This window comes from Amphibalanus amphitrite, unplaced genomic scaffold (assembly GCF_019059575.1).
Source record: "Amphibalanus amphitrite isolate SeventyFive unplaced genomic scaffold, NRLGWU_Aamphi_draft 000180F_arrow, whole genome shotgun sequence".
Lineage (NCBI taxonomy): Eukaryota > Metazoa > Arthropoda > Thecostraca > Balanomorpha > Balanidae > Amphibalanus > Amphibalanus amphitrite.
The window spans coordinates 488,042-512,111 of NW_024881675.1; the positions used below are offsets into that span (position 1 = coordinate 488,042).

At 52.7% G+C, this 24,070-nt stretch overlaps 1 protein-coding gene across 1 annotated transcript in view; it reads left to right on the forward strand.

The window, feature by feature from the left end:
- The window catches only part of LOC122384035 (fasciclin-1-like), a 59,097-nt gene extending 35,617 nt beyond the window's left edge, over positions 1–23,480 (forward strand). The window contains exons 4-14 of the mRNA XM_043371001.1: positions 1,072–1,205; positions 1,563–1,659; positions 2,541–2,727; positions 3,272–3,322; positions 7,157–7,317; positions 7,926–8,068; positions 8,611–8,719; positions 15,034–15,257; positions 15,785–15,944; positions 16,195–16,336; positions 21,420–23,480. Of these exons, the coding sequence (XP_043226936.1) occupies positions 1,072–1,205; positions 1,563–1,659; positions 2,541–2,727; positions 3,272–3,322; positions 7,157–7,317; positions 7,926–8,068; positions 8,611–8,719; positions 15,034–15,257; positions 15,785–15,944; positions 16,195–16,336; positions 21,420–21,628 (1,617 nt within the window). The 3' untranslated portion in view covers positions 21,629–23,480. The remainder of the gene's footprint in view (positions 1–1,071; positions 1,206–1,562; positions 1,660–2,540; positions 2,728–3,271; positions 3,323–7,156; positions 7,318–7,925; positions 8,069–8,610; positions 8,720–15,033; positions 15,258–15,784; positions 15,945–16,194; positions 16,337–21,419) is intronic.
- Positions 23,481–24,070: the final 590 nt, after the last annotated feature.

Genomic DNA, 24,070 nt, shown 5'->3' on the forward strand with positions numbered 1-24,070 from the left:
TACCAAATTTGAGCGCAATCGGCCCAGCCGTTCTCGAGATCTGGAAACGCCCCCTGCACGTGCGCACGTGCAGTAGCACCCTAACCCCAACACATGGGGATGCATTGCCTGGTGGGTGCCTACCTGTATGCCAAGTTTCAGCGAAATCGCCCCAGTAATTACCGAGTTACTGAAATGGAAACAAATTTGGCACCTCTTATTGTTGTATTTTGCACGTGCACTGGGGGTGACCCACATGCATCGAGAGTATCCTGTTTTGGGTAGAAGGGATGCTGCTACCCTACAAAAATTACCGCAAGTCAATCGCCCAAGCGGCTGCTGAAATATGAGCCTCTCAAAATCACTACTTTTGCAAAACAGCTTGAACACCCTTGACTTTTCACGTGGCACGTGCCACGACGGCCACTGAGATGTATCAAAAGTAGTCAATTACGGGGTAGAAGGGATGGGGCTACCCAACAAAAAAGACCGCAGTCCAATCGGTCCAGCGGTTGCTGAGATATAAGCCTCTCAAAAGCGTTACAGGCCGGGCCGGGCCGGGCCGGGCCGGGCCGGGCCGGGCCGGGCCGCTCATACTGAGATTTTTCCGTTATATTGAAAAGACTCACTTCGCTCGCTGCGCTCGCTCGCTCGTAATCACGCTCACAACAGAACCATTAACGAACCAGGGAAGGTATGATCAACCTTACTGCGCCAGCGGCAATGTTGCAATATGCTGTGGAACATTCCCAACAAACACCGTATTTCACTCTAATCGAGGCTGGTGTAATTATGGAGGAGCGCCCGTTGGAGTGTGCTTGTGATAATCATTGCTGTAACAGAGTCAATGTGTCAAGCTCGTGACCTACCCTGGGCACAGCCCTCCCTCCCTCCCGGCTTTTCACATTTGAAGATGTTGAAGATGATGATGGTGATGTTCATACTTATCATGATGACGATGGTGACTGGTTGTGAATTCACCTGCGATCTTAGCGGTGACCGGTGACGTTGAAGGTGACGACGGTGACCATGATGCTGAAGACGGTGACGTTGATGATGCTGCTAATGCTGGTGGTGACGTTACTTTCACAGGTGATGCACATCATTGACGAGGTTCTTGAGCCGACCATCCCAGCCGAGGCCAGTCAGTCGATGCACTTCAACCCGAACGCTCTGGAGCTGCTGGCCAACTCCAACAAGTTCAGCCTCGGCAACGCCTCCATCGGGTAAGGCATGAGTGGACTGTGGAGTGGGCCGGCAGTGTGTGGTGCAGTCTCGTGGAACTTCTGTAATTCTGTAATTCTGTTATTACATCTCTTCTGTGGATGTAATAACTTTTAACTCATTTGAATTGTTTGTTAGACTTGTTAGCCTTTTTCATCGTTTGTCAGACTGATATAATAGCGTCAATTAATAAATGTCAATTGTGTCAATTGATTTAAAATTCTGAAAATTGACAGTGGTTATTGACTTTAACATTTTTTAAGTTTCAATAGTTAACTGAACGTGGAAGTGATTGATCGACATTTAACTCGTTTTGCCCTGTGCGTAGCATTTTTACCTTTCTTATTCTCTACCGACAGGAAATTCTACCAGGCGGTCCAGTCAAATGAGAAGCTCGGCGTATTTAGTTCCGGATCCTTCAACACTTACTTCATCCCAGTCGACGAAAAGTTCGATGTGAGTGTGCAATAATTTATTTGCTCCTAAATATGTACAAATCTTGCGAACTTGGGATGTCCCAACAAGGTTTTTCGATATATTTATTACGGAGCGAGCGAAGCGAGCGGAGTCTTACGTAAAATAACGGAAATTTCTGAGTATGAGCGGCCGGCCGGCCGGCCGTGGTCACGATTCTGCGACGCTTATATCTCAGCAACCAACCACTTGACCGATTTACATAAGGTAATTTTTGTAGGGTAGCTTCATTCCTTCTACCAAGTATTGGACTGTTCCCGATGCATGTGGGTGACCCCTTATGCACGTGCCACGTGCAAAACGAAGAGGTGTCGCTTTTGTAATTGTTGCAATATCTCGGTAACTACTTGGCCGATTGCGCTGAAAGTTGGCATGCAGGTAGGCACCCACTAGGCAATGCATATCCATGTGCCGGAGTTGGGGTGCTGCTGCACGTGCGCACGTGCAGGGGTCGATTCCAGATCTCGAGAACGGCTGGACCGATGGCGCTCAAATTTGGTACATGGCTAGGGACCGGTTAGTAGGGTGCCGTTCAAAAGTCAGTTGGGACCCATTTTGCACGTGCGCACGTGCAGGGTGCCGCTTCCAGATCTCGAGAACGGCTGGGCCGATTGTGCTCAAATTTGGCACATCGCTAGAGACCGGTTAGTAGGGTGCCGTGCACAAGTCAGCTGGAGGTACCCCCTCGAAATTTCGCACGTGCAAGGCTCACCCTCTCGCTCGCTCCGTTAGTCGCCCCAAAAGGCGTTATACTGGTCTGTATTGTTGCAATATCATGCTCAGTTTATGTTTACGATAAATGGTATGTGACAATAGCCCATGTATAAACGTTTCTCTGACCTTTGACCACGTGACCTCCCCAGGCGGTCCATGACCGTTTCACCGGTGAGGTGGTGGACGGTCACGTGATCCCAAACCACGCCCTCTTCACGCGCACCATGGGTGACGAGAGTTTCCGAACGTTGGCGTTCAACGACATGTTGAAGGCGACCATCAAGCTGCGCGCCGAGCGTCTCCCAGCAGCCAGCGACTCCGCCCCCGCCTCCGCCGGTGAGTGAATGCTGAGGGTTTCTACCTACCTGTTCCTCTCACTCGTCTCATCTGTCTTCCCTCCCTCTCTCTCTCTCTCTCTCTCTCTCTCTCTCTCTCTCTCTCTCTCTCTCCCTCTCTCTCTCTCTCTCTCCCTCTCTCTCTCTCTCTCTCTCTCTCTCTCTCTCTCTCTCTCTCTCATCCCTCGTCATGTGTCCAACGAGATCGTTCATGGCCTTCGAAGGGCTGGGAAAACGGAAACTGTTGCATCTTTGGGCGCGGTGAGGGCGGTCAGAAACGACACGGGACCACAAGGGGCGTTCTCGACGCTTTGTTCGTCGACGTTTGAGGCGCTCGAGGGCTGTTATCGTGGCATGAATGGGTATTGTGGGGGCCGGCGCCTGTCTTGACAGAGGGGCAGGCTCGAGACGGAGCTGTGACGCATAGTAACCGGCCCTGTGTGTCTGTGTGTGTGCCTGTGTGTTTGTGCGTCTCCGTGGGAATTTATGATGTGTTTGAGTGCGCGGTTTGGGCTCTGACTCCGGTTTGTTTGTTTGGCCGGCAGATGTAGCGAGCCCGGCGGCTCCAGAGAATCTACAACAGCCAAAGCGTTTCTGTAAGTACTTGGAAGGGATGTGAGTCAACATGCCTTATGCGTTGCTTGGTTTGTTGCCGTTAGTTTCTAACCTTATCAATTGTAGCACAAAAAAAAAACGAGCACATGTTACATCGAAAAAAGGTGTTGCGTTATGTTCCAAAAGGATGCCCGGAACAATTAACACATGTAGTCTCTTTGTAAAGGTAATCATAAGTTTATTTCGGTACCAATTTATCGAATGTAGACTACATACAGCCTGTTCTGATGGTCGGTAGATAATAAATCATTAATAATCAGGTACCATTTCAGTAATGACAGCTATTTACGACCCTGGAGCATCGTTACCGTCTTATGGCGGCGGCGAAATTGACTGGCTTTGTGCGCGGCTTTGAAGTCTTGGAAGTGTCGTGTCGAATTACATTGCTCTCCTTGGTAATAAAGTCCCGCGCACTGCGACTGGTGCCAGTAATTGTTCCAGGGGATGGTCCCTGGCCTGGTAGTGCAGTCATCGACCTGTTAATGACGGTGGCTTTCGTAAATAACTACATATAATAGTTATCGTGTCGTAGCTTATATGTTGTTACGAGCGAGCGAGCGCAGCGAGCGAAGCGAAGTCTTTTCAATATAAGGCAAAAATCTCAGTATGAGCGGCCCGGCCCGGCCCGGCCCGGCCCGGCCCGGCCCGGCCCGGCCCGGCCCGGCCTGTAACGCTTTTGAGAGGCTTATATCTCAGCAACCGTTGGACCGATTGCCCTGCGGTCTTTTTTGCTGGGTAGCCCCATCCCTTCTACCCCGTAATTGGCTACTTTTGATACATCTCAGTGACCGTCGTGGCACGTGCCACGTGAAAAGTCAAGGGTGTTCAAGCTGTTTTGCAAAAGTAGTGATTTTGAGAGGCCCATATCTCAGCAGCCGCTTGGGCGATTGTCTTGCGGTAATTTTTGTTGGGTAGCTGCATCCCTTCTACCAAAGGTCGGATATTCTTGATTATGTGAGGGACCCCCAGTGCACGTGCAAAATACAACAATAAGAGGTGTCAAATTTGTTCCCATTTCAATAACTCGGTAATTACTGGGGCGATTTCGCTGAAACTTGGCATACAGGTAGGCACCCACCAGGCAATGCATTCCCATGTGTTGCGGTTAGGGTGCTACTGCACGTGCGCAGGTGCAGGGGGCGCTTCCAGATCTCGAGAACGGCTGGGCCGATTGCGCTCAAATTTGGTACACGGTTGGGGACCGGTTAGGAGGGTGCCGTGCAAAAGTCAGTTTGGACCCCGTTTGCACGTGCGCACGTGCAGAATGCCGCTTCCAGATCTCAGAAACGGCTGGGCCGATTGCGTTCAAATTTGGTATACTGCTAGCGACCGGTTAGAAGGGTGCTTTGCGCAAGCCCGTTGGAAGTACACTCTCGCCCTTCCGCACGTGCAGGGCTCACTATCTCGCTCACTCGTTCTTCGCCCAAAAGGCGTTTTACTGGTGGTAAATTAATCCCCATGCAAACATCTGCAAACAAAAAGTAGCACCACTGCTACTTGCATACATCAAGGGAAAAAGTTGAACCCATAGTTGGCTGTTCGATGGTTAAAATGCTTATCAAGGTGTATTGTGTATTTATCTCTCTCTCTTTCTCTCTCTTTCTCTCTCTCTCTCTCTCTCTCTCACACTCTCTCTCTCTCTCTCTCTCTCTCCCTCTCTCTCGTTCATGCCACTTACCCGTCTCACCTCAAGATTCCCTCCCTTACTGAAGTCTGTCGATAATCCAGATGTACAAAGTTTACATAGTGAATTCCAAAGCAAGCTGGTGTGCCCTTACCGACTCCAAAGCCAGTCCTAGCCCAGGGAACAAACGAGGTTCAATCTGGCAGTCGCTACACTGCGATGCGGCCTTGATGAAGCTGTAGAAGAGCGAAGCCCCACCGGGCCGTACCTACCTGTACAATTGGCTTTGCCAGTGCTCATTGCGGTGTCCGAGAAGGGCAAGAAATTGGGAATCACAAGTGGGAATCACTGCAGACACTGTTATGTAAGCATTGATCATGGGCTACGACCGATGTCCGAGTTAGGATGACAAATAAACGAAACAATGACACGAATACTGAAGAGCGCATTTTTTCAATCAAACAGTGCGAATCGTTAACGAATGTCGACTATTCTGTAGACCGCTAGCTAATCATAATTCATGCGATTTATAGAAACATCTTCGGTAATCGGTCCTATGCTTCAGTCGATAGTCGACCTTGTCATAGTAAAGGACCGCTAAGATACTGCGCCGCAGAGCACGTGGCGCAGACACTGTTAGCGCCATATGGTACGAACTGGCGTAGGTGAGTCACGTAAATTAAAAAATGGTATAGATTGAGGAAGACGATGTCCGCATACGACATTAGTTTTATTTCACCACATCGAGCATTTCATGAAATTCCCTCCATAGTCTCAAATAACGCTTGTGTCGTTTCTGAATTCGACCAAAAGTATGGGGTTTGTAACTTTGTATTGAGACTTGGCTCATGGCACCGAAGTAATTCACGGAGCTAACATTTAGTAGACATACTATAATCAATAAATACTTAAGCTGTGTCGCTAACCGCCACTAACTCTATCTACAAGTCAAATGTGACGTATATGCATGGGTGGAGAATGTTTGAAAAAGTTACCCCGGCCGGCGACCAATAGTCGGAAAGACGATATGCTCACATTGTTGTCAACGGTCATCATAAGCAAACCCCTTACGCAGCTTTCTTCAATGTTGGGCAGCTCAACCTCCTATAAAACAAACAGGGAGTCGATCCAGGAATATCGACCGGTCCCGGTCTCGCAGCTCAGTCGGTAGAGCGTTGGACTCCGCGTGGCAAGAGTACGCGTCCCGGTTACAACAGTCCGATTTCGAAGCGTGCAACGGACGCTCGGTGTTTATGAGCATCCTGACGAGTGACGAGTACGCTATTATAAACAGGTATGGTTGCGGTCTTTGGCACTGGCAGGCCAGTCGAAGGCAGCGAGGTCAAGCATTGTTTCAGAAAAAGTGCGCCGAAAACGCGCCAAATTTTCGAAACTGAACCCGATTTGAGAGCAGTCTTGGCATTGGCGACCACACGCGGGTCCTGGGGTTGGAGATTATGGTATGTTAAGCAAATAGCAAAAATTACCTGATTTGCAATATTACGCCCACGGCAGTGAACATTTGAAGAACGAGTTTTCTTTTCTCGTTTGGAGACAGCTTCTAGGATTTACAAGAGTGGAAAAGTTACCCCGGCCGCGCCGGGGTAGGCTGAAAGTTACCCCGGCCACGGCCGGGGTGGCCGGGGCAGGTTCTCCACCCATGCGTATATGTTATCTGCTGAATGCGTATGCCTGACGCATAGGCTGTGCCGCATTGCCCACGTGCCGTGCGGCGCAGCATCCTAGCGGTCCTTTACTATGCCAATAAACGCGTTTACATAGCATTTTTGACGAGTCTCTGCTTATTAATTTTGCGATAATTTTGATGTGATGACCTTTGCATAGTTAGAGGGGATAATTTGGTAAATTTTAAGCATCATTGGCATCTTTTGCAACATAACGGGCGGAGATATAAGCTTGCAACAATCCCTATGTAAACGGGGCTAATGTTGGCTACGACTGGAGCTATGGCCGATTACCTACCGAAGACTTTTCTATTAATCGCATGAATTATGATTAGCTAGCGGTCTGCAGAATAGTCGACATTCGTTAACGATTCGCACTGTTTGATTGAAAGAATGTGCTATTCATGTCGTTGTTAATTGTTTCGTTTATTCATCATCTTGACTCACACATCGGTCGTAGTCCATGATAAATGCTTACATAACTGGCATATCTTTGTGCTCCACAGATGAGGCCCAGAGCACCATCCTCGTGGGGAACATACTGCTGCAGGCCGGCTCGGTGCTCTCCAAGGTCGTGAAGCCCAACATCGCCGTGAAAAACGGCGTGGTGCACTTGATCGAGAAGCCGCTGATGGTGGCCTCCGGTGACGTCCTCAGTCTGATTCTGGTGGGTACAGCCGGAGATATATAGGGTAGACGGCACAGGGAACCGAACCTACAGCCGGAGATACAGGGTAGGCGGCACAGGGAACCGAACCTACAGCCGGAGATACAGGGTAGACGGCACAGGGAACCGAACCTCAATTATCTAGTGCTACTTCGATCCGGCGGCGCCCTCAGTCTGATTCTGGTGTAGGTATCCGTCATCCGAAGGACCGGAGATGCGGGGTAGATGGGAACAGGGAACTGTGCCTCAATTAGTGCTCCGACAGAGCTGCGGACTTTCTTCCTTGGCTTCGTCATCTGAGCTCTTTGGGCCGCTGCTGAATAGGCTGAATGGATACCAACTATACGAGGATACGGGCCTTCCTTCTCTTGCCTATATACTTTCGTGTAATTTACCTGCGTTGATAGATAAAGCTTTAACCGGTAGAAATAGTGAACTGACGTATTATCTGTTTTGCTTGAATTTCGCCCCTTCCCTTATACCATAATTGAAAAAGACAAAATTCATAAAACTTCACTTAGGTGTCTCCATATCTCGACTTTAAAAGTACGTTACGTCTTGATCGTCTGATCGGTTGCAGCAATGTTACCGTTTCATTTGTCCCATAGGAGGGCCAGCACGATCGTTTTCACGAGTTCCACAAGCTTCTGCAGAGGCACGCCAGTGACTTCATGGTCAAACTGATGACCACCAGCTACTTCACCATCTTCATCCCCTCCAACGAGGCCTTCTACAACGTCAATCAGCGCAGGTAAATCAGTGGGCCGTGAAAACACGATATTTGTTGAGTTTGCCTAACCATGATGAAAATGTTTGGCCAAAGGTCTTTGAATTGGTTGGCCATTTCTCAACATGAAAAACGTATTGAACAAAATACCCTACCCACAGCACCTTCGTACCGGCTTTTGTTATCCGTGCGTAATATGCAGGTAATACGTTAGCAATGTATATTCGTCGCTTGTTCTCTAGAAAATATTGGTTCTGAGCTCATTCGAGCCACCTGCTTTCATATTATTCAAGTCCGGTAATTACTATTGGTTCACAACCAGTGGCGGATCCAGGGGGGGGGGCAAAATGGGCATTTGCCCCCCCCCCCCAAACGGCATAATTTTAACATTACGACTATGGACGATGCATGGAAAGAATCGATAAATTTTATGGTTTGCCTCCCCCCCCCCAAAAAAAAAACTCTGAGCTGGATCCGGCTCTGTTCACAACCGAGCACCCAGCTCACTCATTGCTCGTCGTCCGTTCCCAATCCCCATTGACCGGCATATCCGTCTACCTCGGCAGGCTGAAGGAGCTGATCGCCACGCCAGAGGCCCTCCAGGAGCTGCTCAGTCTGCACGTAGTCAGCCATAAAGTCACCACCGAGAGCGTCAGGAAGCTCGCGCAGAGCCAGGTCAGTGGCGGGACCGCGCAGGTCACAGGCCAACTCTGGGGTGCAATGCGTATATTTTGCATTAACCCTCGCCCGTATTGGTGTTTTTCCAGCCGCGAACGTATAAGGGGGGGGGGGATCCGTTGGACCCCCCTTGCCGTTTCGCCCCTGACGGAGCTAGAGCTTCGCGGAAAAAAACGAGCGTGTTGCCCGTGACGAGAGGAAGCCGATGATACCCAATTTTAAGGTCCTAGGTCATTGGTTGACCTTCCAGGTCAGGTCAATGACCCAAAAGTCGGGAAAATCGGGACCTGTCAGAACGTCGTAAAATGTGGCTGCTATGGGGTTTTTCGGGGTGCTGATCACGAATATCATGCTAGTTTTGATCACAGATGATGTCTTCATGCATTTAGGCCAGGTCGGGTCAGGTCAGGTCAGGTCAATCAGTAGGAGTCCTGCCGGGTATTCGTAGTAGGTGTCAACCGGCTCTGACAGCTTCGTAACATGTAGTTGCCGCTGTGCGGAGGCGCGTCCGGTGCACGGCGCGCGTGTGAGTTGTCGCGTGCGGCTGGGATTTGTTGTGGAAAATGGATCAGCGGCGAGTCGTCGGCGAGAGGGAACGCGGGAGGGAGCGGCGCGGGGCGGCCGCCGAGCGTTGTTTTTGCGAAGTCGGTTTTATTTCTGTGCGAGTTTAAATACAAGCTATTTCGGCATTATGACGACGAACGTGACAGTGTCATTGGACCAGGTTCCGGTGATGGCAAGTGCGGTGGCGCCGACAATCGTCCCGCGACCGGTGACAGCGCCGGTGCCGGTTGGTGATGGTGGTGTGACAGACTCGGCAACCGTCTCACAGCCTGTGGTCGCGGTACCGTCGGCACCTTTTGATGCGCGGCTGATACCGGAGTTTGACGGGACCGAAGATGTGGTCAGCTGGCTGGCGCGTGCTGAGATGCTGTGCCAGCTGAGGGGAGTGGCCGCCGAGACTGTGATTCCTCTGCGCCTCGCCGGCGGTGCTTTCCACGTATGGTCCCAGCTGCCGGCGGCCAGTCGCTGCTCGCTGACGGCCGTGAGAGACGCCCTCCAGGCGGCGTTTGCTCTCGATGAGTACGCCGCCTATGAAGCGTTCGCCGCTCGGCGACTGATGCCAGGAGAGTCGGCGGACGTATTCCTCGCTGACCTCCGCCGGCTGGCGGCGCTGTTCGGAGGAGTGCCGGAGCGAGCGCTGGCCTGCGCATTCGTGGCAGGCCTGCCGGACAGCGTCCGGCAGATGATCCGCGCTGGCTGCCGGGCAGATGGACTGGACCTGTCATCGGTGCTGGCGCGCGCTCGCGCTGTGCTGACCGACGAGCGGCTCTCCGCAGCAGCAGCAGCGGCGCGTCGGACTGTGCCGCCGCCGGCTAGCCACCCATCTGCGGCGCCTGGACCCGGCCAGCCGCCGGGGCCGACGCGTGGACGGCCTCCGCGCGGTCCGCGTCCGCTGAGATGCTGGACCTGTGGAGAGCCCGGCCATATTGCTGCGAGATGTCCGCGTCAGTCGGAAAACGGAGCCGGAGGGGACGGGTCAGCACCGCCGTTCTCTCCTGCGCGACAGTGAGCGGTGCGCTGCCGATTACACGCCTGCACGTGGACGGACGAGAGTGCACGGTCCTCATCGACACCGGGAGCACCGACACCATCATCTACGCGCCATTCTGTGCGCAGTGGAGGCGACGGGTGGTGCGCGTCACCACGATCAGCGGCGACGACCTGAAATGCAGCGGCATTGGCAGTGTAACGGTCGAGGCGCCGACGGGCCATCGTGCCGCGCTTGAAACGCTGGTGGTGGAGGAGCGGCCGCTCGGCGTGGACATGGTGCTCGGGGTCAGCGGTATCTCGGCTCTCGGGGGCGTGACGGTGCTGTCCCCCTCTGTGGTGCGGTTCTGTGGAGCAGTGTGTCGTGCGCCGCCAGACATTGAGACGCCGGACTTCCGGGTGCAGTTCAACGCGGCTGCCCGGAAGTGGTCGGTTGCATGGAAATGGTCCGATGGGATCGGACCCCAGTGCCTCACGAACGCTGTGCCGCAGTATGCTGTGCCGCCCGCCGCTCGTCACGAGTTCGAGACAGAACTTGACGACTGGATAGAGCGGGAGTGGCTCGTGCCGTATGACGAGCGGCGGCAGGGGCCGCCGAAAGGGTTGGTGCCGCTAATGGCTGTGGAGCAGCGCAATCGGGGGAAAGTTCGACCGGTGTTGGACTACCGAGAACTGAATGACTTTGTGCAGGCTCACACAGCTGACAGCGACGTGTGCGCGGAACAGCTCCGCAAGTGGCGCCGGCACGGCGCAAATGTGGCGGTCGTGGACCTGAAGCGTGCCTACCTCCAGCTGCACCTGGAGGAGCGACTCTGGCCGTTTCAGACGGTGATGGTGCGGGGGCAGCGATTCTGTTTGACCCGCCTAGGTTTTGGTTTGAATATCGCGCCCCTCGTGATGAAGGCTGTCGTGCGTGCTGTGCTCGATCAGGACCCCGACATCGGGCGTGCCGTCCTCCCATATGTGGACGACCTCCTTGTAAATGAGGACATAGTCAGTGCCGAGCGCGTGGTGGCGCATTTCGCGCAGTTTGGACTGGACTGTAAGCCGCCGGAGCGGGCGGCCAGTGGAGCGCGGCTCCTGGGCCTGCGGGTGCACGAGGAGAACGGGCAGCTGCGGTGGAAGCGGGACAATGCCGTGAGCGCGCCGCCAGAACGTGTGACTCGCCGATCTGTGTTCGCGTGGTGCGGACAGCTAGTGGCCCACGTACCAGTGTGTGGGTGGCTTCGACCCGCGGTCGCATGGCTTAAGCGGCGTGTAAATGAGCTGACGCGCGGATGGGACGACATCACTGATGACGCCGCGCTGCGCGTGCAGATGGACTGTATCGCGAGTCGCCTCGCCAGTGACGACCCGGCCCGTGGCGTGTGGTGTGTCGACGGGGACGAGGTGGTCGCCTGGACAGACGCCAGCTCGCTGGCCACCGGAGTGGTCCTGGAAAACACAGACGGTGAGGTGATCGAGGACGCATGCTGGCTCAGGCGAGACGACGCTGTACACATAAATATGGCCGAACTCGATGCCGCTATTCGAGGCATTAACTTGGCAGTTGCGTGGGGCGCACGGAGAATCGATCTCCGAACCGACTCGGTGACGGTGAAGCGGTGGATCGACGACGCGATCAGTGGCCGCGCGCGCCTCCGTACTAAAGCCAGCGGCGAGCTGCTCATCCGACGGCGTGTGGCGATTATTCGTCAGCTGGTCATCGAGCTGGAGCTCCGTCTGACAGTGGCGCTCGTTCGATCGGCGGATAATCGCGCTGATGCACTGACTCGAGTGCCCAGGGAGTGGCTCCGAGACGATCTGACGTCGACAGTGAGCGCGGCCGCCGTGAGCGCGGCTGGCGAGCCGTCGGCAGTGAGCGCAGCCGCTGTGAGCGCGGCTGCAGCGGGCGAGCCGTCGGCAGTGAGCGCGGCCGCTGTGAGCGCGGCTGCAGCGGGCGAGCCGTCAGCAGTGAGCGCGGCCGCTGTGAGTGCGGCTGCAGCGGGCGAGCCGTCGGCAGTGAGTGCGGCCGCTGTGAGCGCGGCTGCATCGGACGAGCCGTCGGCAGTGAGCGCGGCGGCTGTGAGCGCGGCTGCATCGGGCGAGCCGTCGGCAGTGAGCGCGGCCGCAGCGGGCGGGCTGTCGGCAGTGGGAGTAGCTGCCGCGGACGAGCCGGCAGTGAGCGCAGCCGCGGTGGGTGAACCGTCGGCAGTAAGCGCGGCCACAGCGGACGAGCCGAACGCTGTAAACGCGAGCCTCGATGGTGCAGAGAGCGTGGCTGAAGTGCACGAGCGAGCTGGTCATCCGGGCGTCCGACGGACATTGTATTTTGCTCGCCGATGTATCGGCCGCGTCTCGAGAGACCAGGTACGCGCCGTGGTGACAAATTGTGATGTCTGTCGAGCGATCGACCCGGCTCCAGTAAAGTGGCGACACGGGTCGTTGGGTGTACCACAGACGTGGCACAGACTGGCCATTGATATAACTCATTATGGGGGCCATCCGTACCTCAGTGTAATCGACTGCGGGCCGTCGCGGTTCACTGTATGGCGGCCGCTGCGACGGCAGGACAGTGTGTGCGTTATTCAGCGGCTGGAGGAGATATTTTTTGATCGAGGAGCTCCGGCGGAGCTGTTGTGTGATAACGATCCTGTGTTCCGCGGCCGACCGTTTGCCGTGCTCGCCGCGCGCTGGGGAGTGGCTGTGAGGTTCCGGGCGGCCCATGCACCGAGCGGGAACGGTGTCATCGAGCGCTGCCACCGGACAGTGAAAGTGATCGCCGCCCGGAAACGGTGCGATATCGCCGAGGCGGTACACTTGTATAACGTGACGCCGCGTGACGGCGAGGCGGTGGCCAGCGCTCCGTTTTGTGGCGTGTACAGGTACGAGCCGAGTGACTGTGTGCGGTTGCCGGCTGCTCCGCCAGGGACGGCCGCGGACGGTGGGGCCGGGGCGCGGGAGCTCCCTGCGGTGGAGACGGGCCCATACACAGTCGGAGACGCGGTGTGGGTGCGCCGCCGTGGGACGCGCTGCACGGAGCCGTCCCGCCGGGGTACCGTCACGGCGGTGGTCTCTCCGCAGGTTGTCGATGTGGACGGTATGCCACGACACGTCAGGGATTTGCGGCGCAGAAATAGTGAGCCGCCCCCATGTGCTGAAATTGACGCGGACGACCCCATCTACGTGATGGATCCCCCGTCTCTCCCAGTCCTCCAGCCGGCTCCAGTTGAGCAGGGGCCGGAGTTATGCGACGCTCCAGCGCCGGAGCCTCCTGCCGTGGCTCCTCGGCGAAGTCAGCGCACCCGCCGTCCTCCGCAAGGATGTTTCTGTGAGGGATGTAAATGATCCTCAGGATCAGGGGGAGGTGTAGTTGCCGCTGTGCGGAGGCGCGTCCGGTGCACGGCGCGCGTGTGAGTTGTCGCGTGCGGCTGGGATTTGTTGTGGAAAATGGATCAGCGGCGAGTCGTCGGCGAGAGGGAGCGCGGGAGGGAGCGGCGCGGGGCGGCCGCCGAGCGTTGTTTTTGCGAAGTCGGTTTTATTTCTGTGCGAGTTTAAATACATAACATGTTACGAAGGCACCAAAACTACTTCGTAAATGTTCATATGGTTGCTAAAGTCGAATTCAGCTCCAAAAACTGGCCTCAAAACATGTAAAACTCGAAAAGTGAACCGAGGTCATCAAAGGTCAATGACCTGACCTGACCTTCAGGTGACCTTGAAACTAGAGGTGGCAAAAGATGAAAATTTTGGGAACCAGACTCGAACCAGACCCGGCTGGACATTTCTGGAACCAGTCGGACCCGGCCTTAGTTGGAATCGGAACCAGTTGGACCCGGTTCCCCAAAAGTCAATTAATAGTTAATACTAACTACTTGTAGGTATCATTAGTTGCATCATGTAAAACAGCTTTTTTCCACTGGGAATACTCATGAGCTACTGTGTGCAAAGAAACATTCACTTCATTCACTTCATATTTTGCATTAATGTGTAGTGTGCAAGATGTATAGTTTATGGTAGGACCCGGTTGGACCCGTCAGAAAATTTTCAGGAACCGGTCTGGACCCATATGGGTCCAGACTGGTTCTTTGGACCGGGTCCTCGGGTCCACATTTTGCCACCTCTACTTGAAACCCACCCTAATGCATGGGGGCAGCATCATATCACATGTTTGAACGCTTGTAACCACGAAAAGACTGCAAACGCGCGGCTAATGCGAGCCGACATACGCCGAATCGCGATTCCGGCCAAACATGGTCTCGAAAAGTAGGTCACAGGTCAAAGGTCATTTGGGTCAGGGTCATGAAATTTTCAGGGTAGGTGTAAAATTGATCAACTTGAGGGTACTGAAAGTTTCGTCGCGATCGACCGCTTTTTACGCGAGTTATTCGCGAAAAACCGAGGGGGTCCGTTCGACCCCCCCCCCCCTCCTATACGGGCGAGGGTTAAGTTACGTCACAAGGCTCACGAACTGCGTTGATACTCCACGGGCTTGTGACACCGGTGAGACAACTATAACGCAATTATAAGGAGTTAGCCGTCAAGCCTTGCCATGTGCTTCTATTCCTCTGGCTCTTTTCCACTTTCCCACCCATCCAAAGGATCAGCTCAGCTCAGATTACAACCATTCGTTCCTTCCTAGGACAGTCTGCCTCTATTCCGCCGGCACTGTAACCGCAAACACCCCTCCTCCAGCCCTACACCGTGCCGTCAGTCCCGCTCCCTGTACCTCTCTGTGGCTGGTGACGGCCCTTCTCTGACGGCCCTCCTTGCTTTCTCAGCCTTACAGCGTGGCATCGGACGCGCCTTCCCGCTCCCTGTACCTGTCTTTGACCGGTGACGGCGGCCTGGAGCGAACGCTGACCGTCGAGGGCGGCGGCACCAACGCCACCGTCATCATACCCGACATCGACCGGTCCAACGGCGTCATCCACATCATCGACCGCTTCCTGGGCATTCCGTACCAGACGGTGGCTGAGCGACTGAGCACCGACCCCGTGGCCAGGTCAGTGCGAGAGCGGGGTGGGTCAGGTCAGCGAGTGGTCAGGTCAGTCCGAGGGCGGGGTGGGCGAGTTCAGCTAGTGGCCGGGTCAGTCCGAGGGCGGGGAGGTCAGGTCAGCTAGTGGCCGGGTCAGTCCGAGGGCGGGGAGGTCAGGTCAGCTAGTGGCCAGGTCAGTGCGGAGGAGGGATGGGTCAGCTAGTGACCAGGTCAGCGCGAACACGGGGAGGTCAAGTTAGTCTGAGAGCTGGGTGGGCTAGTCGGGGGTCAGCTCTGAGGTCAGCTTGAGGGTGCAGTTGGGCAGACCGATCTGGGTTCAAACCAGTCCGATAACGGTTAAGGGTGAGCAGTGGAGCACAAAATGAGTGGAGTGCAACAGCCAGTGGACATGGGACTGCTTGGATTCATACGAGACAACGGACTATTCGGATTCGTGCTGATTTTATCTACCCGGCCCCATCTGTTCATTGAAACATTACGTAAATGAGGTCCTGCGACGTCTCAAACGTCTAACTTTGCTATTTCCCCGACAGCCTGACGAGCTCACTGGCCCGTGAGAGTGGGTTCACCCAGCAGCTGAAGTCGGCGGAGAAGATGACACTCCTGCTGCCGTCTGACATTGCCTGGCAGCGACTGAAGGCACAGCTCAACACCTCCTACAACGCCGTCTTCGCCGACCAGAAGTCACCCGAAGTCAGTTATCAGACCTGGAGGTGGGGTCACTCCGGTTCAGTGTTCAGGGTTGATTAGGCTGGGAATGCAGATCCTCTCTGGAGGTAGGACCTCTCTGGGTCAAGGCTTCCTTAGCCCGGAGATGGGGCCTGAAGGGGCGGTTTCACTCAGAATGTAGACGGGGTAGCTCAGGCTGGCAAGGATAGTCGCTGAGCTCAGTACCCTCACCGTCCTCCGTCCGCTGACTATCTGCCGTCCTCCGCTGCCGCAGGTCCTCGCCGTGCTGAAGCGTCACATGATAGCGGACCAGGCGCTCACCATTGAGGAGATGGCCAACATCACTGCGGCGAATGGCAGTGTCACCACCACTGACGGCGAAACGGTCAAGGTGGAGCACATGCCTGGATCGCAAGGTAGGTGTCACTGGCGACTAGGGATAAACCCTCAGGAAAGCTTGATGCTGCTGGCATAGTCTGATGCAGTCGATCTGTTGGTAGTGAAGCGACAGTTTCGTCGCGGAAATGACGCTAAATCTGCCGTCGGCACCCGACCTGACAACAGGGACGATATTGCTTCCGGAGGTATTTCCACACGGCACGCCGGCTGTCCAATTACACTGTGTCGGTGACCTGGCAGCCGATCTATTGGAAAATCAATGGCCGACGGTTCATTACGACGGTATCGATTGGGCTGGGGCGACGCCGTTGTCGGGCGGATAAAGGTCACTACACTCAAGTGTAGGTAGGGTATTTAATGTCGATTCGGTTCTTATATTCCTGTCTTTATATATTTTGTTCCAATCGGCTTCCTCAAACGTCTTTCGAGATAAATGTGCTGCTTGTCTCTAGCGCACCCATTTGGACCTGGCTCGAGCGTGGTTATAACTTATAACAGACATGACCTGATGCGTCGATTGGTAGAGCGTACAGGGTGTCCCATAAGTTCGTTCTCACATTATATTTGCATGTGAAACAGAATACATTGCGTTTTGATATATTTATAACCCCTCAATGTGCTCCCCATTTAATAGGCAAACACATGAATACATGCTGCGGCATGCCAACCGGCATGTTTGGCTGCATAGCAGGCTTAAAGTTAACCCAGACTGGCTTGACATGCGCCGGGAGCTCCTCGAGGCTGGAACAGCGCTACGCTTCGACGAGCCTAAATTTCAGCATAACCAACACATTTTTATGAAATTTTGATCCGATGAGGTGCCTGGCATGTGATCTTGCCACAAACGCTTGTCACAGTCTCCTTGCACCGCTTTTAACCCGCGCACCGACGGGGGTCTGCGCCAACTTAGTACCGACGGGGGGGGGCGGATGACCGCCCCCCCCTGAGATCTCGAGAACGAAGCAAGATAGCGACAAGCGGTAAACGGCATCGGATACGCACGGACAAGGTCTACAATTTTTACTAAGGTCATTTTCAGGTCAGGTCAAAGATGACGTCACAGGGGTCGAAAAAGTCAAAATGGCGGCGCTAGATATGGAGAGGGTTTTTCTCGAATAACTTTCGAAGTAGTCAAGATAGGAACAAACTAAGGGCATCATCGTGATCCTCTCGTCAATTTGCATCGAATGATATATATGTTGACCTCGAAAGGTCAAGGTCAAAGGTTGACCTCAGGTCACGTGACCTCGAGGTCATCATGTATATCATTCGATGCGTCTTGACGAGCTGAACACAATGAGACCATCCGCGCGGCTGTACCTTGTTCCTGTAAGGAGTTATTGGCAAAAAACCTTTGGTGACCTTTGATGACGTCACATGACCTTACAGCTGCCCAACAGCAAAACAGACCTCAAGGTAGTGAAGGTTGATCGTATGTGAAGTCATGTATGGTATATGGGGCCATTCCGACCCGTTTTAGTGGTAAAAACAGGGAGTTGATTTTTCCCCCATTGACTTATAATGGGGAGGTCGCGAAATTGACCTGACCTTAGGTCACCGACATCAAAATTCCGAGATATACAAATTGTAGCTACTAATGACCTAATAACATCCTGCGACTTTCAAAGGCCTCCGACATCTACTGTAGCTCTGGCACGGTGACAAAGTTGCAAAAAAGTGACTTGAGGTTGGGTCATTCAAAGTGACCTGGTGACCTGACCTTAAAAGTTAGGAGGTTCAAACTTGCACACCATGTGTAAAATTGATGAGAGAATAGTCATACCAAATTTCGCGGCGCTACGCGCCGCGGTTTTCCCGCTATCCGCGAAAAACCTCAGGGGGGCGGATATCCGCCCCCCCCCGTCGGTGCGCGGGTTAAAGAGACCCTCCCACCTTCAAAAAAGTTAATGAATTGGCACGAAAGTGATGTCGCTCGGTTCAGAAAGAGCGAAAACGAATATCTACCAAATTTCATCGAAAAATATTCACCGGTTTTCAAGATATTAGACTTTAACTTTTGTTTACTTTTTGGGATCTCCGCTGTTCCTAGCGACTTTATTTGAAAGTGCGGCATTTGTTGCGCGCAAAGCAGCATATACCACCGCGTGCTACCAAACGTTTTAGTAAAAGATTTAAAAATCGTTAGATCTCCGCTGACGTCACAAATTCTAAGGGGGCATACCAATGCACTAGCCCCTTAGAATCCGAAAACTGCAAGTTTGAAATTCCATATCTCCGAATTAAAGCATTTGTCGATGTTGTGAGTGCCCAAACCGGTATTTGCAGGCCATGGCCACCAATTTGGCTATCTCAACTCAAAACTAATGTTAAGGTGGGAGTGTCCCTTTAAGCTTTGCTTGACCTGTGCACTGATGCACTGTCTTGCCTGAAGATGGGCCTACGACCTCCCGGATGCCATTTTCTCCTCTATAAATGTGTTCATATTCGCGGTTCGAGTTCAGCTTGAGGGCTGAAACTCCTCCTAGATTTTCTTGGAAAAGCATTCTGCTTCCCAAAGCTGTTTCTGGTCTGGAACACCAATCGCAACCTGGTCAGCGTCTGGACGCCTATAACCCCACAATACCGCGACCCTGGCCTTTTGCATAGGAACATAACGGGACGAAACGGAGGCCTCCTCCTTCGCCCTTATGGGGTTGTTTTCGGGTTTGGACGGGTGTTTCATCTCGAACGTGGACTAGTTAGTCCAGATGACCTGGTTGATGTCATCAGCTCTCTAGTCTTTTTAGCCTCAGGCATAACGAAACTCATGTTTGGCCATTTTAAGACGTTTTTGACTGTTTTGAGCCCTCCAGTAAGCAAAGCTTAAGTCACCTTGAGTTATGTACCTCGAAAGAACACTCTTAGACAGCGACAGCTGGTAATCCATCCTGAAAAGTCTGCTTGCCAACTTTATAACCCTCTGACCTTTTTGATGGCCACTTTGGCGCCACACAGTTTTGGCCACTTGGCTTACTCCTGAGGGCTGACTGGAAAGAGGATAAACTTGCAGTGATTGACTCCCGACAAATCATCGGCGTCACTTGCTGACTGTGCGCAGGCGCGTAACCACGAGTCTGAAGTTACTGGGGACCACATGGTGGGCCGCGAAGATCAAATGCCTATTATATTTTAGGATAATTTTTTCCCCGAATGGAGAGTGGGGTTGGCCACACCTGCCATTTCTTTTTGCACGTGTAAAGAAAACCGCGGCGCGCACCGCCGCTAAACTTTGTAGGTATAGCTTATGATACCTCAATTTCGCATCGTGTGAATCTTTTGACCTCAGGTCACCTAAGGTCAGGTCACCAGGTCAAGCCTCTAAAAAAAATTATGACTGTCATTCCTAGTGTGGATGCTGGTTGTTTTGCATTTGAAATGTGCTTCCTGGATATATTTTTATATTTGCTTCTGTTTTAAAATTGTTTTGTTGAATATTTTATTGTTAACCTGAGCAAATGCACCAAGCATTGTGTTTTGCATTAAAAAAAGAAGAAAATTATTTTACAGGTTCTAAGATATGACCGCCAAATACCCGCCACACGACTAAGTTGTGCTTCTTGAACCCGCAACAAATCCTGCGGGTTTTTAAAACCCGCAGAAAGCGGGTTCGCGGGTTCAAAAGTGGCATCTCTAATTCCTACAGTTTACATCCCAGAAGTCTGAAACTCGAGATTTTGCATGAGGAAAATCAGTATGGACAATTCGTACCTATACCTCAAAGTTTTAACGTTGGTGACCTAATGTCACGTCAATTTTGCGACCTCCGATAAGTCAATGAGAAAAAAATTGAAATGCTCTTCTTTTGGCCGAAAACACATTCAAACACCGTGACACGGGTAAACATGACACACTGAACCGGAAAATTGTTCCTGTGGCTGTGACCCCTTCCATGCCCCTGAGGTCATCTCAGGTCATGAGACATCTCCAATAGTTTTTTTTACCATAACTCTAGGCAGAAACATGCTAGAGCGCTAAAAACACCATGAATGAAAACAGCTCAACAATACCAATCGAATGACAATGCAACATCACCTTTTCCGTGACCTTGACCTCGGGTCAAATAGGTCAACGTATAGTTCATTCGACGCGTCTCGACGAGACAAACGCGATGCCGGTAAAATCAGCGTCATACAAGTTTGGAGTTAAAAGTTATGATACAAAAACCTTTTCCCCAAAACGCCAACCTGAAGGCTAAACCGTTGACCTTTGGTCAAATCTGAGAACACTATTCAGAAAAGGCCTTTGAAAGAACTATCGAATGCACTTTCCCGCAGCACTGCAGCTCTATTGGTTGCCGACTTGTGCGCCGATTTATGAGAAGTTGTCAAAATTGGGAACAAAAAGTTCGTGAAAATTTTACCTTTGGTGACCTCCAGTGACCTCAGCGGTGACCTGATCAAAATGACATAGGTAATTCTGAAGATACTGTAGCGAGCTATAGATGTTGCTTTTTACCGCGTCTTTCCAGCTTGTTTCTTTCCGAGATAATCTGGTGTGGCCAAAAAGAACCTACCCCCACCATGGCGAAGTTGTTGAGAGGCCTACCCGGGCGCGGGCTGAACAAAACATCCATAGTTTTGTCTTCCGTTGACCACATTTCACGTCAATTTAGAGACAATATTTGGTTTTTTAAGCAAATTGAGGTCATCGGTTTTACTGGGGACGGTCCCCAGTAACCCAAAAGTTACTGGGGACCGGTCCCCAGTGTCCCCAGTGGTGGTTACGCGCCTGACTGTGCGTCCAGTTAGCGATGGACATTGTCTACAGACTGGTAGGCCTCAATCACCCTCAATCGTCGCGAATGGTCACGTGCTGACTAAATACCGAGACGTACCCGTATCGGAGACCTCTATGTTGCGGCGTTAGCCGTCTCTGTAGGAAACGGGCTCTCTAGCAAAAACTATTTTGTCCACAGAAATTAGTTACTGTGGAGCATATTTCTACCAGCCATGGCAACCACGTAAGCTCAGTTACGAACCAATTTCAGCGTGCCTTTAAGCAAGAGAGCCTAAAAACGTAAAATTTAGGTGAGAACGAACTTATGGGACACCCTGTATGTCTACATACACACTTACCGAATGGTTTTCTTGCCTCTCCCAGAGTACCTGGTCAAGTGGAGAAGCCTGCAGGCGCGCGTGCTGCGCGCAGACGAGGAGTGCACCAACGGCTACATCCACGTCATCGACGCGGTGCTGATCGGACCCAAGGACATCAGCACCCCTCGGGCGTCAGCGGCGTCCTCAGCGGCCGGCTCGACGGCGGCCAGCGCGCTGCTGATGGCTGCCAGCTGGTCGCTGCTGAGGCTCTGAGCTGGCGGTGTCGCTAGGGGAGGCTGCAGGTCTCGGCGGGCCTGTCTCGGCCCGGGACGGGGCGCCGCCGAGCGTCGAGGAGTGCAGTCAGTCAGTGCTCGCTCACAGTGGACCGAAGCTCAGCTGAGTGTCGGCTGACTGAACCGAGCACGCCTCATGATGATGCTTCAGTGGGGCTGAATAGTCAACTTCCTCGCTGATATTATATGGAAGATCGCCGCGCCGGGTGACGAGTGTCTGTCTCAGAGCTGGAACTATTCAGGGTGGCGCTACCGATCAATGTTATAGATGTCACCAGCATCAGACGGACAAACAGCGAACGACCCCTCTCGCCGGCGGGTCGAGCTGTTCCGGACCAGATGCAGATTTCGGAGGCGATTTCGGGGGCGGAAGATCCTACAGTCCCCCCTCCCCCTCCCGAGTCACTGGTGGGTCGACAGTATCTGGCGACCCGGTTCCAACCGGAGTGCCGCGTAACGTATGGTTGATGTGCGATATATCCTACTGAAAGAACGGTGTAAACGTTTTAGGACGAAAACATTTGTATTGGAAAATTATTTCACCGTCTGCTAACCAGTATCTCCAAAGAGGTGCATGTGTTTGCGGTATGTGTAGCGTGCGTGTTCAGGTTCTGCTTTTCCCGAGCTGAGCCTAGTGTGCTATATGATGTATGGAATCTGAAATTGCAGGATGGTGGTTGTGTGTTTCCGGGGCGGGTCATCATTCCACCGATATGGAGTGATCGGCAACAGTGAGTGACTCTTCACTCAGTTGTGCAGAGACATGACTGATGCGAAATGAAGCTGTACAAAACCTTCATTAGGTGCATACTTAGATCGGCTTCCAGCCATTTTTGTACCGTCCTGGAAATCACTCCCAAAATCTTATTCCGTGAACGGTCACATTTATGCTTCGGACGCTTCTCAGCAAGGCTTCGCAATGTAATCAGCTTCTGTGGTGCATGTGGATCGTGTCAGGTGACTTGCTCGATTTTTACGTGTCGGATGGTCGCGCTAGACTGACTGTTTCAAGTGTGCTTGGTGGCTGCCTGCGACTTCATTATCCGATGTCGCTCATTGTGAGCCGTTTTTCCCCACCCGCCGGTAAATGTTACGAATATTTAGGTATGTGTACGATTAAGTAATTTTGCGTTGTTTGTATATTATTGCTTAGGTCGTTTAGTGAAAACAGGCGGTTGCCTCGCTCCTGGCACTCAGTCTTCTTTATTCGATACGATGCCTTCACTGACCGTTTCATTGGACGATTTGATGATGTGTCCGGCGCCTCCCATGCTCACAAACCTTACGACATTAGTTTTCTTGGCTACTCCTAGCCCTTTTTACCTTACATGAGATCTGTTTAGCTTCCTTATGATGCCTGGGAAGTGGAGACTACCATTCAAACGGGACTATCAAATGTGCGACCTACGATAGCAATGATGCGCCTTTTGGCCGCCTCGGGACATCTTTCTGGACAATATCTCCGCACGCAGACTGCAGTCGTCTTTCCTCCTACTGTCGCTTCGAATGCAGCCGAAACGGATTGCGCTTGAGCGTGTTCATGTGCGTGCTCACCATGCCATGCCTGTTGGCTATCAATGCTTCAGCATTACAGATTACTTCGAGTCCCACAGATAGCCTTCCTGAAAATTAGAAAATTATTCTCTCATGCTTGATAACTGCTGGCCGTATGAACGCGTAGAGACTCGACGGTCTCGCGACAGCCGCCGACAGCTGCTACCTTCTGCGCTATTGTGCTCGTGAATGCCTGAACCCGACCACTGCGAGCAAAGTGAGGGGTCTGTGTAATCCAACAGTCGCCTGCCAGTCACAATAAACGCGATCACAACACGTCTGTGGTTGTTGGTTTGTCAGTGGAAGGCCGAGGTCGATAGCGAATGATTGGCGAAAGTGGTAGCAGCTCGTGAGGGGAATAAAACCCTGCTGATCTTAACCCGCGCCCCACTGGGGTCTGTGTATAACACGCCCTACTGGGGGGGGGGGGCTATTCATAGCCCCCCCTCCTAACTCCAAAACTACTGGGCCGATCGTCAAAATTCAAACGGCGTCTGATAGCTCCGGAAAAACTGTCGAGCGAAACCTAATTTCATTGACCTCGAGGTCACCGATGACGTCACAGGTCAGGTCAAAGTAAAAATTATTAGCACTTTGGCTTGTTCACATTTTGGGCTCTGGCCGCCGTATTACAAGTCAGATCAGGCTCATTTTTGGTTTCCACACTCGTGAACAGATGCTCTAGATACCTTGAGGGTACCAAACTTGTACTTTGATTTTCAGGTCAGGGTCAGGTCATCACAGGTCACGAAAATATTATATCATGCGTCGGTCACGTGACACATGTTTTATGGTCCATTTAGGCCAGAGATTTCGAATTTGATGTCGTCTATGTCATTCGAGGTCATTTTGAGTCGAATTTAGCTTA